Raw genomic sequence first — 21,511 nt, forward strand, 5'->3', positions numbered from 1 at the left:
GTGGCTTCATCTTGAGGGTAAGAAAACTAGGATTTGGACAGAACATCACTTGACTGATTACCTGACCATTAATGCAAAAAACTCACTTTCACCAACATTTGAGGTCTTGTCACCCCAGCGACGATATATATTTGGTTTGAGTGCTTAGCCACTGGGTGGACATAATACAAGTACATTTACAGTCGACTCCCATTATTACAAAGTCCTCCGGACTGGCAGTTTTCATATGTTATATCAAAATTTCATTATATCCAAACAAATAAAGTGTATAACGATATCTAGATGCTAATTTTGGGCTTTGAAATTTTACGTCATTGTAGCTGTGTTTGTTACAACGGGAGTGCACTGTACTGAATTCATTACTGCCAGTACCTGTACTATCGCAGAAAATGACACATAATTTTCTCCATGCCTATTGGATGAGCTTTGTTGAGTGTTTTTTTGACGTCCTCAAAAATTAAAGGAAAACTTCTCCTGATTTTCAGACTTTTACATTTGATCAATTGGTTGTAAGTTGGTTATACTGGGTACAGAGACTCAGAATTCATAGTGATTGGGGTAAGGAATAAGAGTGTTTTCAAAATTGATGACAAATCACAATGAACAAAGGATGCTGATGAAGTAGCTTCACCATAAGAATGAGTAAGTGCCTGATCAAGGAAGCAGAACCAAAGAAAAAGGCATGCATAAATTCTGCACGGGTGACCTTGTATACCAAGTGGCATTATAATGGATTGCATTGCTACGTTTCTGAAGAATGTGAGCCTCCAACTAGTGCATTCCTTATGGTCAGCCCCCACGCATGCATTCTTATGTGAAGCTGCTACCTTGTTCAGTGTAATTTGTTTTGGGTTTTTCCGAGTATTGTTTCTCTGCTCAAGGACCACAATGAATTCCCACAAGAGACCCGGGAGTGTCATGCTGACCTGAGTATCTGTTATGAGCATGGTACTAACCAAATTTTGTCAAAACAAAGTAAAATTTCAGGTCCTAAAATGATAACTTATAGACAGCTTTGTTATATTTGTCTGTATGCATGTCTTTTATGTATAATTGTGAGCAATTCAGCAATTTAATTGCTGCAAGTCACAATTTCAATAGACCATGAATAATGATGATAATAATCTCTCTAAACTTATAAAATTGCTTGGCTACAACGACATTTGATATTCTAAAAGAAAGCTGCTGGTCCTGAGAACTGTGTAATAACAGGAGTTGCCTGTACAATGAAATTACCTCATAAAGCACATGGCTGTCTAATGTATCTCATAAAAATTGATAATAAAAGTGAGTTAAATGCACTGTAAAATGGTATTAAAGAATCTTCTTCACAAAGGTTTGTCAGAATAAGTACTGTATACAATGCTGTACATTTTGCAAGTTGACTGGTACATGTATTTGCAATATTAACCACTTGCTGTGTATTAAAACATTGCCTCCCACAACACATATGTCATGTATATCGCCTCCAAGGAGGAGTAATGTCCAAAATTTGCACTTCAAAAAGGAAAATTTCCAAATTTCATTACATTACTCTGTTTCTCAATCTCGAATTTGACCACTTGCAATATCATCTTTTTAATATAAGTCATCGTTCATAAAATATTATGTTTGCGAGGTATAATGATGACGGCAAATACCGTATTTGTGCATTTTAGTGTATGGATAGATGTATGCACGGTCGGATGTATCTATGTACTATTCATAAGTCTTGAGTATGTGCACATACACATGCACATGCCAACATAGGCCTACAGTTAAACCTGTCTTAGAGGCTACCTGCCTGATGTGGTCACCTTAAATTCCCCAAGAGAAATACTGTTTTAAAAACCCTGTGTATGGCAGTCACCTGTCGCACGCAGCCAGAGGTTGTAAAAGTTGTATTCTACACTGTCGCTATCTAACTGCATGTGGCAGCCACTGATGTCTTTGAAGGGCCATGCAACAAGAAAAATAAAACAACATCAACAACAGTAACATAAATTACCTGATTTCATAATCACCTGTTGATGTTGTTGTTTTTTTAACATCTGTATGAAAATCTAATATTATATATATAGTGCATGAGGCTGAATGCACTATAACAATATAAGCACCGACAAATTCTGAATTTGCCCCGAAGGCCAGTTATATTCAATGAGGCCGCAGGCCGAATTGAATATAATTGCCTGAGGGCAGATTCAGAATTTGGAGGTGCTTGGTACTTGTTATAGTGCAATAAGATGTCATGCACTATGTGTTATATAAAATAGCATACATACCCAGGCAAGATAAATTGAAAAAATACGATAGCCTAGATCATTTAAGACTCTACACGTGTCTAGACAAGCAATAATACCAGTTTCTTTGAACCTGTGTAGACAAAATCCTGAAGATCCAAATTCAACTATAGAGTCTAGCGTTAGGGTCTACGTGGTTATATCTAACGATTTCTAGGCCCTACGATAGGTTAGGTCTAGGGGCCCTGGCCTAACGTTATACTAGATCTACGTCATTTACGAGCGACAGAGCTAACGTTAGTTAACACTATGGATCTAACAGTAACACGTTAGACGCCCTAAGTTTACTTACTGCACTGTGGGTCCAGGACCAGGACTAGATGATGTTTTGTAGGATTAGGAATCTACTGGATTTAAACACAAGGCTCGTGCGAGGCATCATTGAAGTCACCATTGATTCCGAGAGTGTGTTGTAAAATGTCGTAGTAAAAGTTCATAGCGTAGCGTGATCAAAGAGCGCTTAGCGTTTACCGTACACACGCTACCCATTTCTACGGCGCACTTCCGCGTAGAATGTACAGAGAAAGCGGCACAAATCTTGGGTTGACTTGCTCAATATCCTTCGGATTGATTCCTTTTTCAGATCAGTAGGAGTCCAAAATTCGTAGGGCGTATTTGATGGCATCCTTTGTGTCCTTATTGTCTAAGATACTGTTTACATAGATCAGTCTCTGTAAAACTAGCGAGCCTGTTCATTTCACAGCTTCCATGTTTAAATCTACCGCTGAAAGTCTAGTCCCAAACAGATAAGTTGCTGGCATTAATAGCCAGCGAGAATCTAGAGTAACGATAATATCGAGCAAAGCATATCGCGGTTGTGGCGGAATCGCGTCGATGAGGTGCGGGATTCAGTACTCGATGATTAAAATGAGGGAGCAAAAACCGATATCAAATCGATAGTAGGTTATCGTCTGCAATCGTTATATTTTACGTGCACTATAACTTTTGTCATGCACTGCCGGCCTGTATCATAAGTATGTATGCTATTTTATATCTGTTAATATTGTCTGTTAAGTTATATCTATTAAAAGATGAAATACATATAGCCATACACCTGTATATGTGGATCTACTTCATGAAGCAAGAATAAAACAGCTGCCAACATGTATAGAGTGGCCTCCTGTCTACAAAGGTCTTTTTTTTTTTTACTTCCCTTGAGTGGCTGCTATAGCCTACAGGTTTGACGGTACCGGTATATCAAAGGAATAGATCAATTAGAAAGGAAGAATAGGGACAGTTTTACACAGGGTCATCACACAGTAGCTCCCTGGCAGCTCGCCCCCATCCCAGCGGTGCAGCCGAAGCAGTGGTTGTCCGTGACGATGCCCAGGCCCAAGACGTCTGCCGTCGACTCGAGGTCCCACACTGTGGGTCCTTTCCCGCCGCTGGGGATCGCCCGCTGGCTCCCACGATCTGCGTGCAAGAAAATCGACGAGTTGTTCACAATTATGATTCTTCTTACATCCACTTGGTCTCAACTAAAACTTTAATTTGGCTTCATGTTTATTTCTTCCCCCCTTTTGATTGATGAGGTGTCGCTCACAAAATAACTTGCCTCTCTTCCAAGCAAAGAAAGTTGCTTGTTCGCTCTTTTATGAAATGCAAAATATCTATACTGCACAATAGTTATACACTGATAAGTTAACGGTAGTATCTATATGGAAAAGATATGGAGATACTAGGCACGGAATTTGAAGAATTTTTAGATATAGACTATTGTAATCCTACAGAAATAGAATAAGGGGAACAAAAAGTACAAAACAGAAGTATGACATAGTACAAATAAAGCAGCAAATTTCAAATTTGTAGACGATATTACTTATTGTTGCATTGTCTCCATGTTTATATTGATATACGACTCTATCAGTGTAAAGTGGAAGCAAGTGCCAACTGTGAGCCTGAAGGCCATTTTGGGAGGGTTATTTTACTGCAATACCTGTGGTATTTGTACAATGCACCTGCCTAGTAAGTTGCAGCAAATACTCATGTGTATTAATACTGAGTTTGGAGGAATTTCGTGAAACTTCACCATCGGTACCTTTTCAATATTCATAAACCATGTCAGTTTAGCCCCGAGTGAATAACCCACCAATATGTTCATACACTAAAGCAATTGCGTGCTTCTCACTTGAATACGCTATGCTGATTGGCTAAATGTCATTGGCCTTACGAGGTCACATCGTGACGTGACAATACGTGCCCCGTCTTTATTACTATTTACATTTCATTAATACATTAGCTCAACGTAGCATTTGCGGCGCGTGATTGCATCATGAATATGTATTATTCTTTAACGCTCAACGCACTGTGATAGGTGGTATGCAAATGACGGATCTACGTCATAACTCATTATCTGTTTGTCACCGTTCGTGTGCAGACTTTTTGCAATGGATTGGCATAGAGAACCTCGCATCATTGTACACACTGTCCAAAGCCCCTGGCACAGAAAGCATAAAGAAGACTGACTATCAACTGACCTGGGGTGTTGGGCCGACGGCCAGGCATGTCCAGCTGCTGGTTGAAGTCGCAGTCAAAGATGCGGCCATCCCAGCCAACGTTGAGGTAGCTGCGACACATCAGGCCCTCCACAGCGGCAGGATTGAAGTTCCTTACAAGCAGCTGCATGTAGGACTCCAGTTCATTTCTGATACGTGGAAAGAGCAGACATTAAGCCAGTTTGGGGTTAAAGGGTGTGTACAGTTCTGGTTGAAGTGAGGATTTAGCATTTAACGTTTTGTGAGATATTTAGAAACCAGTCTATGAGATGACAAAGAGCATGCAATTCTAAGGGGTATCAAAAGTTTATTTGATGAAAATCGGTTTTAAAATGGCTGAGATATCCAAAAACAAGGTGAAACAAAGAGATCCTAATAAAAGCGTGGCCTGTCGCCTTTTATCATTATTACTTTTTTGGATATCTCAGCCATTTGAAAACCAATTTTCATCAAATAAACGTTGAATCCTTCTTAAAATATCATGCTCTTTCATATTTCATAAAAGGTTTCTCTTTATCTAACTTAGGAATGTTATAAACCTGAATCCTCACCTCAACCAGTACTGTACAGTCCCTTTAACTCATGTGCACATTGAATTGGTACAAATGATCTCTATTTCATTTTTTGTCAGTTGGTCAGGCACTTCACTTGTTTTCAAAGCGACTCAATGCATAAGCTTGCTAGCAATTCATTGAATTCAGCAGTCATGTTCAAGCAAAGGATGAACTTGTGTATAGACCAGGAAACCAGAATGAGTAGGGCGAAGCAATGTGTATAGTCAACTAGGGTGTTCGTACAGTCTTATGTGGCCATCTTAATTTATATTTACAAAGTTTACTGAATATCTGCCAACATCAAAATTCAATAAATACAAAGAAATTTGAGAATTTGCTACTTAAATAGGAATTTTCATCAGTCTACCATGCATCACTAATAGCAGTTGTTTACACATGGTTAAATAACATACCTCTCTTTTCCCAAGTTAAAAAAAAAACAGAAGAGAAAATCCTATTGTTAAACTTGGTCTTTGACCATCACCAGAGTATTGACCTTTAATCTCTTTTGCATGAAGGAGGCATGAACCACTGAAATACCTCTAGGAGTATTTAACCAAACAGAGTTATCGGCACAAGGGTGGCAAATATTTAGTTAACAGTAAACATGACAAGCATTTTCTGTGCAATTCTCCATTAAAATGTGTTGAGTCATGATATTCTCATTGGGTATGTTTAACCTGAATAATCTCTCCTGATTTCACTTATACAGGACTTTAACTTTATATAAATTTAATAAGTCTATATACATGTAAACGAGGGATAATGCTTATAATTCATACATGAAGTATCTCTTATGCTCACATGACCTCTGTAAATATTTTCATATATTACTCCTTTGTAATCTCTATTTTATCTCTTCTTCTTTTCACTATCTATATTTTCTTTTTTTAAGCTTTCTTTTATATATATATATATATATATATATATATATATATCATATTTAAAGGGGATGGCTAGTAACTGATCAGTGGGAATCAGCGAGAATGCTGGGGGATGACTGTGGGATTCATTTAAGAGTACATCATATATCTATTGTTGTGTGAAAATCATTTAGAAACATTGAACTGCACATTACAGTGCACTCCCATTATAATGAAATGCTCCGGACCGCCAGTTTTCTGTCGTTATAACCGAACAAATACAATATATAACGAAAACAAGGAAACCACGTATATAAAACATCATATTCTGTTTGTTGAATTTAGGTGTATCTGAATGTGTGTGTTTTTTTAATAAAGAACCTTCGGAACAATAAAACGAACCTTATCTAATTTCAGATTATTGTATTATAATAACGCAAGTTCCTCTCGGAAACTGTGCGTGACACACGGAGCGACGACACAGTGATGTGAAGCGTTTGCCTGTGCAGAGAGGATATAAATGCTTATTCCGCTACGTATTTTTCGGAAGCGATCCGCATTTCGTTATAACGGAGCACATTTCTTTTGTTTTTCTTTGTCAGAGGCGCTCGGAAAAAACTTCGTTAAAATGAAAATTTCGCTATAATAAATTTCGTTATAACCGTGTTCGTTGTAACGGGAGTGCACTGTACTTGAATATGAGACCATTCTGAAGCAAATAATTTTCACACAATAGATATATGATGTACTCTTAAATGAATCCCATAATCATCCCCCAGCACTCTCGCTGATTCCCACTGATTCCCACTGACCAGTTACTAGCCATCCCCTTTAAGTGTTTGTAGTGTGCACATTGCTTAGCCAACTTTTATACTCTTGCCTATTTAAATTGTATGTACTATGATAAGCAGTATTCTTTATGTATTTAATTTTTTTAAGTCTGTTTTTTTTTTCTCTCAGTTGCTAATAAAACCACATAAGGTTTAAATTCAAAATCACATACCTTGTATTTTTCAGAGGGAGCCTTACAATACAAGCTCTGCTTCAACCAAGCTACCTTGTCTTTTTTTCCTCTCAAACTCTACTTGGCCACATTCTTGTTTATTTTTGTCTAATTTCTGTACTGTGTGTTAAATTCTTTGCAAGAATATGTGTATTCTTTGTTGATATATCTTGAATTGAGACAAATGAGTGAACTTGAACTTGCACCCATCTACCTATGAGATTTCTGAGAATGAATTGCTGCATGAAATGGATAACAATTACAAATACAACCATGCATCTTACACATTTCCTCTGCATGATATTCATGTGTGTGGTGTGGAAACTGAAGCAGAAAAGTATGACTTTTTCACTGAAAGTATCATAGAAGTTTATTAACCCGTTGAGGACGAGTCCCGAGTATACTCGGGCAGGTGTCTTTGGGAAATGTGCGTTGTAGCAAAACCAGTCCATCCTCAATGGGTTAAAGCCACACAGCCAATGGAACTTGAAGTATAGCACAATTAATTATCTGAAACTCCTATCAGCCCAAATACTTTTTAGTGGAGTCACTGAACAAAGAACTGAATGGATTAGATGCACTGAATTTAAACAAATTCATGTCAACTCAAAATGCACTGAATCAAGGAGACATTGATGAATCAAATTACACAAAGAAATAAATTGAATTAACCGAGCTGATCTTAACAGTGCTTAAATTGTTGTTGGACGAGCAGATTAACTCTTTATGTGCCATGTTTGCACGCCCGACTCATGACGGCATGCCAAGTTCGCATATTTTGCTCAAACGCACAAACCCACTCAACAAACTGCCAAGTGCCACAGTACAATGAAAGCTTCAGCTGCAATTCTATTCCTCTCACATGTAATCCTTGCATTATGTGGTTAATGAATATCAAGCATAGTTCCCTATTGGATTTTTGGGTTAATTTTAAGTTTCTGTCATCGTTTTGTGTGCAAAAGTGTCATGCCTGTACAATGATATAGATAGTTGTACTGGTCATTTGAAAGAAAAAAAATCATACATGTTCTATACAATTTACATCAAAGCTTGGAATTTTCTCTATAACTTTGCTCATTAAGTGTCCAGCATAACAAATATTTATAAAAAAGTTACATGGATGTGAAGAACAAAATGATTTCCCAAGGCATGCATGTGTTGCAGTCTCAGAAAAATGTGGCACACATGGGTTTACACAGCAGCACATAAAAAAATGTGTTTTGAAAAATGTGAGTTAAAGATATTAAATCTGTAGCCATTGTTAAACAAATTTGTTGGTACTTTTGTTAATCCTGGTGTATTATATTATCAAAGTACAAAAAATGAAAATCAATCTGTTGAGTGTCTTTGAGATCATTTGCATGCACTGACCGTCTTGCAAGGAAGTCAACGAATCTCTTGACCGGAAGGTTGGTCAAGGTGAAGAGGTGGTTGAACTGGATTCCAAACGCCTCATCAAGCTCCTCCTTATACTTCTCCTCCAGTGGTCCCTGGGGTGGAGGCAGAAATCCACCTGTCTCAACATGGAAGGGAGAGAGAGAGAAAGATAGATAGTAAGATAGATAGATAGACAGATAGATAGATAGTTAGATAGATAGATAGATGGATAGATAGATAGAGAGACAGACAAATAGATAGATGGATAGGCAGATGGAAAGATAGATAGATACTAGTAGATAGACATAGATAGATACTCTAGAAAGATAGTGTGGATAGATAGATGGATAGATGGAGACATAGACAGATGGATGGATAGATAGAAAGATAGAGAGATGGATAAATATATAGATGGATAGACAGATAGAAAGATAGATATAGAGACAGATAGATAGATAGATAGATAGATAGATAGAAAGAGAGGCAGAGAAAGAGAGAGAATTGTGATTTGACCTAATACATGAATTATATGTACATTTATCCATCTTGACCTCCATTGGAAATACAGTGTGGAAGTTTAGCAATCACAAGGAAAATTTAATAATATTATGAGATCATACTAAATAACTGGAAAGATTCACAGCTGGGAACCTTTGTGAATTAAAGGCAATAGCCTTTTTTGTGGCAAGAACCTTTTGCTATTAGCCACCGGCATTCAATCAATTGTGTGGACAAACACTTTCACGAGCATTTTACTTTTGTGAATATTGGCTTGCAGCATAAGCGAAAGATTCATGCATGTGAAAATCTCTGGTTTTACATTATCTACAGATAATAATTATGGAAAGAAACAGGAGAAAATACATTACAGTGTTTTGAATATCTAGTCATACAGTCAACATCCATTTCTTTAACATTCATTTTAAAAAGGGGGCCTCATCTAATGACAGACTTATTGTCATTTAGACTCTTTTTGTGCATGTCGACAACAGCTGCTGATCCCAAAACATTGATGCATCCTCATAAAGCAAGAACATAATCTCAAAGCAAGAAATATATTTTTGTTTAAAAATATGAAAAAAGTATATAGAAGTGTGCTAACTAAAGTCATATTTTTTCATTTCAAAGCATTATTCCATGCAGCTGGATAAAAAGGAACATATCAAACACTGTAGTAAACAGCTATCCTAAGGAAATATATGGGCCAGGTACATTGTAATCGGGAAGAAGTTCATCATAATAGGAAGATTAAATGAGAACTTACCTGTTTGAAATTTAATCTTGATTTTATAAGTAAGTCGTAGAGAAGAGACTACATGTCTCATCGGGTGTAATATGAGATCCCGCTGGTCACGTGTGTGGCAATTTTTTAAAGCTGTACGAGACTACAGGATATATTGATAGGAAGATGAAGATGTTGAGAACTTTACCTGCATAAGGCTACGTAAGTCGCAGGGTGGGAAGAGGAGGGATGTAGTCTCTTCTCTACGACTTACTTATAAAATCAAGATTAAATTTCAAACAGGTAAGTTCTCATTTAATCTTCCTATTTTATTACGTAAGTCTCCGATCGAGACTACATGTCTCATCGGGTGTAATATGAGATTTCAAAGCCCTGTAGTCACGTACAGAACAATACATCTGTAAGCCATCAACGGCATCACTACAGACAGACATACCTGTGCACTCTGTGCAGACTGCCATTCCATATGCAGACTGAAGTTGCCAAGTCACATTTTCAGTAAAGCCTGGGCAAATTGGTTAGTATCTTGTAAGGGCTTGCAATAAAACTTGCGGAATGTCTTCTCAGCCACCCATCCAGCCCTTGAGAGGATTTCTGACACAGGCACCTCACTCCTTTGTGCTGCTGACGTAGAGGCCGCCCTTGTGGAGTGAGCACTGAAGATCTGTGTATCGACACCAGCGTCATGTAGGACAGTCTTAATCCAACGTGCAATTGTTTGCTTTGATGCACGACGGTGAGGCTTCTTATAAGCTACTAACAAATGTCTCTCCATCCCTCTTAGATTCTGTGTCCGCTGCACATACTCTTTCATATAATTCACTATGCACAATCTCCTATCTGGAGGGTACGCATTTAGTGTGACACTGAATCCCGTATTTCCAGGCTTGTTTTGTTTCAGTGTGTTCTCAAAAGAAATCTCAACAGATGATTTTTTCCACCTCATCCTGTCCAGGTGGATAACATGAAGAGACTGCACCCTTTGTGCAGAAACAAGTGCTATCAGCATAGTCAATTTCTGAGTAAGTTGCTTCAGATTAAGTGCCTTGGATGGAGACAGCTTTCTGAGGTAGTCCAAGACGACTTTAACATCCCAGATAGAAGAGTAGCGAGGAGCAGGCGGCTTTAAATGAAAAACTCCTTTCATAAACCTATTTACAAGTGGGTGCGACCCAAGAGGCTGTCGTCCACCATCAACTATGAGAAACGTGGAAAGGGCACTCCTGGCTGTATTCAGGCTACTGTATCCAACTTTTTCTTTGTCTAACATATTTGTAAGAAATGCAAGGACATCACAAACTTGGACATTCAAATAATTAATGTGTCTCTCTGCACAAAATCTTTTCCATTTTCTGATGTACACCTGGTACTGTGCTTTAGTGGATCCTTTCCACGACGCAGCTATGATGTCTATTGTCCTTTGTGTGAGGCCCTGCTCTGCGTAAAGTCCCTTCCAAGCCTGCAACATAATAGAGACAAGTGATTATTCAAAGGATGTGGGGTGCCTGAAACTGGTTGACATAATAATGTCTTACTCTTTCGAATTAACATGGGTTCCTCAACCAGCATACTCTTAAGGATAGGGTACCAAACCTGTGTTGGCCAATTGGGCACCACTAAAATCCCACATGCCTCATCCTTCTGAATTTTCTGCAAGCACATTGGCACTAGATTGAATGGGGGAAAGGCATAAAACTCCCACTGACTCCAATCAACTGTGAAGGCATCTACTGCCCAGGCCTCTGGTTCAGGCCTCCAAGAAATATATCGGTCTACCTGTTTATTTAGGCGGGAGGCAAACATGTCAATTTCAGGCACACCAAATCTCCTGATTATTCGTTGAAATATGCTCTTATTCAACATCCATTCTGTGCTGTCCGAGAATTTTCGAGACATGCGATCTGCTTCAATATTCAATCGCCCAGGTAGGTGAGCAGCTGTAAGCCAGATGTCCTTACTAATACACCATTCCCAAATATCAATGGCCATTTGATTACATTCAGGAGATTTTGTGCCACCCATATTGTTCAGATATGCGACAGCCGTTACGTTATCTGCTCTAACAAGTACATGATTGCTCCTTTTCTCTGAGCAAAAGGCTTTTAGCCCATGACTAACTGCTACCATTTCTAGCAGGTTAATTTTATTCTGATTTGCCTCTTTCAACTCATCACTATTCCATCTGCCACCTGTTGAAGTGCACAGATTTGTTGCCCCCCAGCCTTTACCACTGGCATCTGTGTGGATTTCCACATCTGGTTTTGCCCTCTGCATTGGGCTAAACTGTGACTCAAGGTTCCATATCCACCACTGAATTTCATGGATGCTTTCTCTTGACAAGGTCATATGCCTATCGAAATGTCCCTTGTTCCTTGCAAGGGCAAGAATCTTGTCTTTCTCTAAGGCTCTATAATAGAGAGGGCCATATTGTACTGCTGGGAATGATGCCACTAGTTGTCCAATAACCTTTGCAACTGTTCTGATAACAGGTTTCTCAGTAGCCAACAGTTCTTTACAAGACTGCTTTATGTTCTCCTGTTTTTCTTTTGGAAGCCTAACACTCATATCCAGAGTGTTCAGATTGAAACCTAGAAAGGTAATCTCATGAGTAGGCTCTAAAACTGATTTTTCAGGGTGAACAATAAACCCCAAATTTGATAGCAACTTAGTAGTTGCGCTCACTGCTGCCTGCATTTCCTCGGCAGTTTTTGCAATGATAAGTGTATCATCTAGATATGCAATTACAATGTGGCCCTGCTCCCTGAGCGTTGCCAAAACAGGCTTTAGCAGTTTTGTAAAGAGCCTTGGTGCTGAACTAAGCCCATTGGGAAGTGCTTGAAATTGCCATAACCTTCCCTGCCATGTAAATCTCAAGAATTTTCGAGAATCTGGGTGGATAGGAACCGTGAAGTATGCGTCTCGGAGATCGACTGAAGCTAAATAATCTCCCGGAGAAATAAGCGGTAGAGCTGTCTTGATATTATCCATCTTAAAATGCTGATACAAAATACTCTTGTTTAATTCTGTCAAATCCAAGATGACCCTGAGGCCGCCATTCTTCTTTGGCCTTGTGAAAATATTTGATATGAATTCCCCTTCTACATGTTCACATGCTTCTATGACATTTTTCTCAACCAGCTTGTTGATTTCTTCCTGAATCGAGGCCATTTCCTCAGAATTTCTTTTGAATTCATGAAGGGGTTTTTCCCTACAAGGGGGATATTTAGCTGGGTCAAATTCAAGCTTGTAGCCCTGTACAGCTTGCAAAATATATGTATCAGATGTAAGCTCTCCCCAGTTGTGCATATGTAGCTTCAGTCGACCTCCGACTGCAATATCATTGACATTAGATGTTATTGTCTCCCTTACCTCATCACTGTTTGGGAGTTGCTCTATTTCATCCTGCCCTGCCCTTGGCCGAGCTTCCGGTACTGTGGGGCTTGGCGTCCCTCTCGAGACGCTGTCGGGGTAAACGTATGGGGAGCTTGTGGGGTCCTCTTCCTCCACTGGTTTCGTTGGCCTAAAAAAGGCCTAGATGTGCTCCCTGACGAATCCGCGTAGGATGTCCGCGACACCCAACCAGCTTCCTTGTATCTGCGTTGAGACCCTTGGCTTGGGTAGGGGTGATAGGCCGGCTTGGGTCTTTTAAACCCGCCTCTCATCACTCCGGCCGCCGCTTTGTGCTGGTCTTGCAAGTCCTTTACTTGCTTGCCCAAGTCATCCCCAAAGAGATACTTGGTTACAGGGTTTGTTGGTTTGCAGAGATGAGTAAATTTCGCGTTCAGATCCGGCTTGATCAATTCTTTACGAAGAGCATTCATCTCAAAGTTTGCGTTGCACAACAAAGCTAGAACGTCTTGCTGTTCGGGAGATATGTTGCTTGGATCGAGCAGGCTGACATAAGCCGAGATACCTCTTGTTAGGGATTTTTGGACCCTCTGAAGTTTCACATCCTTCGTACGAACAGGGGCAGAGAGGTTGTCCCAGATCGTCTGATTCACTTTCGGGGTGTCGATCCCTCGACAGTTCGACGGCACTGGGTATTTGCTACTTGTCTCATCGAGCACTTTCTCTTCCAGATGATGGCTCATCAAGTAGTTGACAGAGCTTGCTAGCTCCTCATCAAGAGGCTGTCCAATATCTGATGCCACCGCAAATTTAGCAGCAAAAGCTGGTACTGTCTGTGCTTCTGCCCTATCCACGCACGACTCCAGCTCTGAGCTATGCCCTGCACTCAAGGCATGCACCATGTCATCATCCTCAACATCCATTTCTTCTGTATGTGCCAAGTCATAATCTGCACTAACGCTAGAAGTTGAAGCAGAGGCTGAATCACTTCCACTGCGATCAAGATGTCGGTCTGGCTGTGCATGTCCCATGCCTGCCACCCCTTCCCTTTTACTGGGAAGAGCCTCCATGAACTGACAGAGCAAGCCTTCGAGTCTATCAAGACGACTGTTTACGGTCCCAAAGTTATCATTTGTCAACTTTGACGAGTTGGATTTCGTAGCAATCCGAGGCCGAGTCGCCGCTACCGCCGCGCGGTCGCCAGCCTCCATCACCGCCGGTACTCCCCGTCCACGGCCCGTGTTGGCAGCCGTACCTTTCGCTGCCGCTGCGCGGTCAGCTTGGCTAGCACTCACCGCCTGTTGTGACTCCATTGCTGCTCTGTTTTCGCCCGAAGATTCTGCCGCTGCGCGGTCAGTTTTCTTCTCTTTGTTTTCTTTTTCCGCGGCCACGCCAGCGGATCTTCTATCCTTCTGTTCTTTCATTATTCTGATAAGTCCGAAAGGAAGAATTTCCGCGAAATTCTTGAATATTCGAGGGTTGTGAAAAATCCTTTTCACACACACAAAACGCGCCAACGAATTGCCACACACGTGACCAGCGGGATCTCATATTACACCCGATGAGACATGTAGTCTCGATCGGAGACTTACGTAATAAAATTATGGATTAAATTACTCTCCTAGCCTGTGTACAGACTGTTAAATTACTTTGACACACATTTCTGCAAGATATGATGACAGATTGAGTAAAGATATAGTTCTTGTTATGTAGCTGGAAAGTAAGCATCATGTTTTGCATAGATTGTAAAGTGTCATAAAGTCAGAAACAGTTCTTTTTTTTTGTTTCACATAGTATGCTGGTCACATTTCTTGCTTTAGTATTTTTGCACCTGTGAGGCCATACTTCTGAAGGACACAAGATGATATCCCCTAAATATTCATGATATAAAACATAAAAAGAAACAAACATATCTCATGCTGATTACTTGACAGTCTGGACCAGACATAACACAGGGGCAGATCCAGGAATTCCGTAAAGAGGGGGCGTGTTTACAAAATTAAAGGGGGGGGGGGCGCATGCACCCCTCCCCCATTTTTTTCTTTTTATTTCTTTTGTTTCAACAAAAAATAAAGGGGGGGGGGGCGTGTGCCGGTTGCGGTCCTCCCTGGATCCGCCCCTGTAACAACAAGGCAAAACACAAACATAGGCACACTAAAACAACTGGACAACTGTACTCAGCAAAAGCAACATGTTCATAGACATCCCAAAACAAACAAGCAAACAAATAAACAAAATATCATAAACATTGTTTTTTTCTAAAATTGTATGCCATGCCATGCTCAAACAAACAAGAACAAGATCTAAGGTTTGAATGTATGGGAAAACAAAGTCTCAAGCATTGTTAAAGGCCTCCCTGAACTTTTTACAAAGAGCACTCTCTTGATTTTTACATCCTACACTCACTCTTGAAAAAAGGCTGATGATGCTCAATACTTCGGGTGCATCAACCCAGGCCATTCAGCCTGTCAGTGAATGGTATCAACCTAGCAAAGGAATGACAGAACAAACGAATGAATAAATGGATGGATGAATGAATGATTGAGTGAATTGTTTGTTTGTTTGTTTGTTTGTTCTTTTCCATCTGAGAGGATGGCTGGATAGCCCATATTCAGCTATGTTAAGCTGGTCTTTCATGGGGTCCAGTTGGATGTGAATGAGTGAGTGAATGAATGATTGAGCAAATGAGTGAGTGAATGAATGAACAAATTGATGGACGAATGAGGGAATGAATAAGTGAATGAGTGAATGAATGATTGAGTAAATGAATGAATGCACGAATGAATGAATGCATGAGTGAATGAATGGAGTGAGTGAAAGCATGCATGAATGAATGAATGAATTCATGAGTGAATGGATTGAGTGAGTGAAAGTGTGAATAGTTACCATCAGATGGTGATCCTTAACCTCGAGGATAGCTATCTTCGAGGATAAGAAAATAGTTTAACACAGTGTAGAAGCACTTGTTAATAGTTAACATGAAGTTAACTTGAAGACAGCTATCCATAAAATATCTCAGGATCAGTGCTCTGTCAATGAGCTGTGGGGGTCCCCACTCATAGTTACGCATCATGAGAACAGAACTTGTTGATAGTAACTTGTTGATAAGAGTGGGGGGGGGGGCAGTGAGCCTATCCTCAAGGATAGCTACCTTTGAGAATAAGCTTTGTCATGTGAGTGCATGTTGTAATTAGAGCGCCAGAGCTTACCCTCAAAGATAGCTATCCTCGAGGTTAGGGATCACCGTCTGAATATAACTATTGTATGCATGAATGACTGAATGTACGCAGGAATTCAGGGATTGAATGAATGAATGAATGAATGTATGAATAAAATGAATGAATGAATTAATCATGAATGAATGGAAGAAGCATTCACTGAATGTCTTACCCAGTGGATTGTATACAAGGTTGAACTCGAGTCCAGAGCCAGGCTTATTGAATGCATGAATGAATGAATGAACGAACAAACGAACGAACCAACGAACGAATGAATGAATTAACAAATAAATAAATAAGTAAATTGATTAAATGAATGAACGGATGGAAGAAGCACTACTGAATGTCTTACCCAGCGGATTGTAGACAAGGCAGAGCTCGAGTCCAGAGCCAGGCTTGCCATAGCCACGTTCATTCAGCAGGTGAAGGGCTTGGATACTGCGTTGGAAGACTTGGCTGCCTCGCTGGAGGTTCACATTCTTGGCACTGAATGGAAGAGAAGGTCATCACATCATTTCACCACTTAACCCTCTGTGTACCATGTTCATTTCCTGTCCATGGGGATATGTGTTCAATTTTCTGCACATTTGACTCATTGGCACAGAAAAGGTTAAGAAGGAATTTCAGACCAGTTAAAAGCTGGTGTGAAAAGAAACAGCAAATTTTATAGGAAGAGCAGGAAAGATAAAAAGTAAATTGCTCTTTGTAAAAAATAACTAAATTGTGTGTGGCAGGCAAGACATCCAGTCCCCCACCCAACCCCCGATGCATATTCCCTAAATTTCCAGTAAAGGGGTACTTTTCACATGATGAAATCCAGCCCAAGAATTGTACAAAAAGGGGGTGCATTTAACTTTTCACCCTGAGATTTCTTCTTTAAAGGTTTTTTTTTTTCTCTTCCTTTCTTTCTGTTTTGACTCCTGAAAAATTGATGTCATTCAGATAGGGGTTGGAATGACAGCTTACCAGAGAAGGGGGGGGGGGGTGCAGTTCTGGATTTAAGGGGTCTCAAATCCAAGGCAGGAAAAGCCTGCAAAAAAGGGGGGTACAAAACTTTTGGCAGTCTGGAGATAGGGTATGCTTTCAAAGAGAGGGAATGAGTATATGGGTCAGAATTTTGAACGATGTACAATTGAGCCAAAACAAGGCAAAATTTAAAAAGTAGGAAATTCTCCAAGTCATTCATCTTACCTGAAAGAGTATAACTCAAGCTTTAATATGAACCCAATTATACTAGGATTTTCCCAGAGGAACAAGTTTTTATTCACCGCTGAAGTTTACCATGTCCAGAGCAGCGAACGTCCGTGAGGAAAAGTACTGTACATACATTTGAATACCATTTAACATTGTTTCCGAAGATCTGATTCAGTTCAAAATCCTAACGAAATATCTTAAGGGACATGTGTACGTGATTGCAGAATATTAAGCTTATACTCTTAACCTGTACGTAATGGTAGACAACTGATGATTTAACTAAATTCGTCATTTCTGTAGAAATATTGCTCTTCCGCTAAACACTTTCTTAACTTTACGCGCATTTTACAGAAACTCAATATTTTCACCTCTTATTTCACTATCCCATACTTTAATCCTCACTCCCAAATAATAATATACCTTTTTAAGATGTATCTCATCTGGGCAGTCTCTATAACCCAACAAACATAACATAGTTTTCATCACGGAGGTTCGCATGTAGCTCACGGACGTTCGGAACAAACAAGATATTGAACAATGCAGCTCTCTTGAGTTGAAAACGCATTCTACTCACAACAAACAGCAATTTCATGTCGAGAACAAACTCCTCTGCAAAATCCTGAATAGATATTACCAATTCTCAATTATTTATAAGCTTGTTTATCTTCTTATACTGAGGAATCAAAGAAAACAGTTTTTTCATCTCTCGTAAATGAACGTACAAACGTACGTGTAATCTCAGTGACGTAGTCCATCCTTGAGAACGAATATATTTATCAAAATTTCGTTATCATGAAGTAAATATTCAGGTCCTAACCTTGTTATATAAAGTCTACAATGCAAAATTTGCTTTTTATATAACGAACATGATCACAGCTAAAATTATGACAAAGAACTAATACTTGTATAGAAAAACAACAGAAATGTACTTCGTTATAGAAATACGAAGTTTAGCTGCAGGGGAGGGCAAACGAATACGTTAGGAAGAAATCCCTCTGTGTTTGCTCCTTGTGTTACACACTGTTACCGAGGAGAATTTGTGTTATTATATTAGTCAGAAATGATAATAGGTTCGATACTGCGAAGTTTCGTCATAACAAGACACAATAAGTCCATATAACTTGGATGGATGTTTGTGACTCAGATATTATACAATATGGTTTGTTATAACAAACCTTTTGTAGCGCGTCATTTCGGAGGCTCGTTATTCATACAGTTTGTCAATACGAAAATTGATAGAGTTCGTATAATTATGAAGCTTTTTTATTCGGTAAATGATAGGAATCTCCGAAGGTTAACCGAAAGGCTTATTAATTGGAACATGAAAAATTATGTTCGCTTATCCAAATGTGGAGAAACAGGTTAACAACTAAAATCCTCCAATTTCAAAACCTCATAATAACCGTTTTCACCTAAACGAATATCAGGCCCATTCCACTTTTAGAAGAACGGACCTAAAAATAATGATCCTTAATATCTATTTTTCGAAGAACATTTCTAATAACAAACCCCCTGAATTAACTACATTTTTTTTTTCCATTTTGGAATAACAAACCTTTGGACATCGGAGAAACGAATCTTTGGAAGAGCGAACGTATCAAAGTGCGACCTTAAACCTATTCTTAATAATTACTTTTTTTAACATGTGTTTTCAAAGTAAGCACAAAAGCACAAACAAATTGACGATCTCTCTGTCTCTTAATGTAAAATGAAAAAAGAAATCTTGGAAAAAATTACAAATGAATATTGCTTTTCATTGATGAGTATAAAACAGCACCATGTGATGATAAGCGGAGGAATTGTGTGTTTTCATCAGCCAATAATTGTATACTGCATGATTTTTGTTTGCTTGTGACGGCATTTCGATGAATAAAAAACATAAACAAACAAACAAAAACTTCTCCAGAGGAATTTGGTATAACGGGAGTGCACTGGCAATTCTTTTCTCTGTGTGTTGGAGCTCGATCCCTTCTCTGTTTCTCAGTCATTTTCATTCAACTGCTTCCACGTCCTTTTGAAACTTTTTCCGTTTCTTATTCAACACATGCTCATTACAGACTTCTTCCGTCATTATCCTGAATGTGATTGCGTAGCACTTTTCGGATTTGTTTTGGTTTGTTCTGTTTTGTTTTTGTTTTCAGTTTGGTCGCAGCATGTTCAGGCTATTGCGGGAATGAGAGAAAAATCGTCATGAAGAGAAAAATAAGAATGAATTAAGGCATTTAATATCATGACAATTACAGCGAACGTCCGTTATGGAGACCAAAATTGGATGTGTTCTGTTTGAGACGGCAGCTACCGTACTCAAAAGATAAACACTTAGAGCACCTGTCACTAAAAAGTGGCACTGATCCTCTTTCTCCTACTATGTAATCCACTGACTTATTCAACCAACGAACATCCGTGAAAAAACGTTTTCCGTTTGTTATTACAGGTAAATTGAGTGCTGAACGCTATTCACTTTCGGGTATGAGCGGCTCGGTGATTTGGTAATATTTTCAACTAATATTAATCTTATGTGCAGTGATATATTTGTAATTGTCAGAAATTTCCTTTCTCGGACAGAACGTCCGTGAGCGAAACTTTCAGAACCTGTAACAGTACAAATTGTCTCCAGAACCTCATTAGAAAGAAATTTAAACGCACAGAAATTACAGATTACGCAAAATTCTATTTCCTATAACTTTGTTTTAAGCATTTAGCTGTTTTTCGTATAATTAAAGGGAAAACAAGCGTAAAATTGTGAGTAAATTTTCAATTGTTTGTTCATCATGATCACATAACGCCTTAAAAATTCTGAAACTACTGCTCTAAACTCATTTTCTACTTTGTAAAACTTTATTTGTCGTTATTCGAGCCAACATTTTTAAAGAATACAGGACACTTTCGGGACAAGTTATCCCTATCGGAGGGATTGCATACGTCACGGACGTTCTCTGGAATTATCACGGACGTTCGTTCTACTACTAGGGTCATGTTCCAGGACGGATAACTAATCGGCAGAGAGTACCTAGCCTTCCTAACTCTTTCAAAAATTTGAAAATGTATTGTCAATGCAAACTATAAGAAATTTGACATCCTTACAACATATGTATTGCTCAGAGGGGGATCAGGAGGTGAATTGTCAGAGAAAATATTAATTATTTGCTTGGTTTTTGGTGAATTGCATGGTCCAAAAACTGCGGACGAATCTCAGTCCGCTCCAAAAATGGCATGCAGCTCCTCGGCTAGAGAGCCAAAGGTAAAATGCACCTTCGCCATCAAAGCAAGATGGTGTACCACTCGAAAACGTTTTAATCATCACGGACGTTCTTTTTTTCTTGGAGGTTCGTCTAAAAATATAATTTCGGTTCCTATTTGACAAAGGATGGACAGAAACTCAAAACAAACATATTATCGTGTTGCTAGATCTTAGTTGATTACGACTCAGAACAATATCGCCAATAACGTTTCATGGGCTACGATTTTTATTAGAAAATAGCGGAGGCACGTCCGTGACGAAAACTCAGTATAATTTTGCATAAAAGAATATTACGTCCCATGTACAGCCAGCAGACGTACAATTTTTGCAGGATATGTTCATTAGGTGGAACACCAAATTTTCGTATACGTTACAGTTGGGACAAGAATGTAGAATTTGCAGCAGCGATAGAAATAAAAGCATCACGGACGTTCGTCTGTTTAGGACTTTGATATTTTAATTGTTCTCTGTAGTTTTATACGTGCTCATAAAGTTCTTATAATTTTGTGGTACATACCCATGATAAGTCAGATCCAGAACATGGTCAGATATTAGATGCCACGTACCATTAAAAATGCACATCATTAGTTTGAAAAACAAAAATTTTTGTGAAAATAGCGTTTTTACCGTATTTTTACGCTTTAAGTCCTTGTGAAATGAAAAATATCAGGCAAAAGTCAACCAAACCATATATTT

General features: G+C 39.1%; 2 protein-coding genes across 2 annotated transcripts in view; both read right to left on the minus strand.

Moving 5' to 3' along the window:
- Positions 1 to 2,991: 2,991 nt before the first annotated feature.
- LOC139743033 (uncharacterized) overlaps positions 2,992 to 21,511 on the minus strand; it is a 32,182-nt gene continuing 13,662 nt past the window's right edge. Inside the window, exons 5-8 of the mRNA XM_071653542.1 lie at positions 16,733 to 16,866; positions 8,566 to 8,707; positions 4,757 to 4,923; positions 2,992 to 3,692 (exon numbers count right to left, since the gene is read on the minus strand). Coding sequence (XP_071509643.1) covers positions 3,532 to 3,692; positions 4,757 to 4,923; positions 8,566 to 8,707; positions 16,733 to 16,866 — 604 coding nt within the window. The 3' untranslated portion in view covers positions 2,992 to 3,531. The remainder of the gene's footprint in view (positions 3,693 to 4,756; positions 4,924 to 8,565; positions 8,708 to 16,732; positions 16,867 to 21,511) is intronic.
- On the minus strand, positions 9,847 to 14,746 carry LOC139743025 (uncharacterized). The gene has a single exon (XM_071653530.1). The coding sequence runs from the start codon at positions 14,584 to 14,586 to the stop codon at positions 13,207 to 13,209; it is 1,380 nt and encodes a 459-aa protein (XP_071509631.1). The 5' UTR covers positions 14,587 to 14,746; the 3' UTR covers positions 9,847 to 13,206.

The sequence above is a fragment of the Diadema antillarum genome, unplaced genomic scaffold (assembly GCF_040938485.1).
Source record: "Diadema antillarum isolate AM-2024a unplaced genomic scaffold, OU_Dant_1.0 seq00001042_RagTag, whole genome shotgun sequence".
Classification (NCBI taxonomy): domain Eukaryota; kingdom Metazoa; phylum Echinodermata; class Echinoidea; order Diadematoida; family Diadematidae; genus Diadema; species Diadema antillarum.

Bases quoted from the DNA above. Each gene is read 5' to 3' on its own strand.
- LOC139743025 (XM_071653530.1), bottom strand. From the start codon at position 14,586: ATGAAAGAACAGAAGGATAGAAGATCCGCTGGCGTGGCCGCGGAAAAA.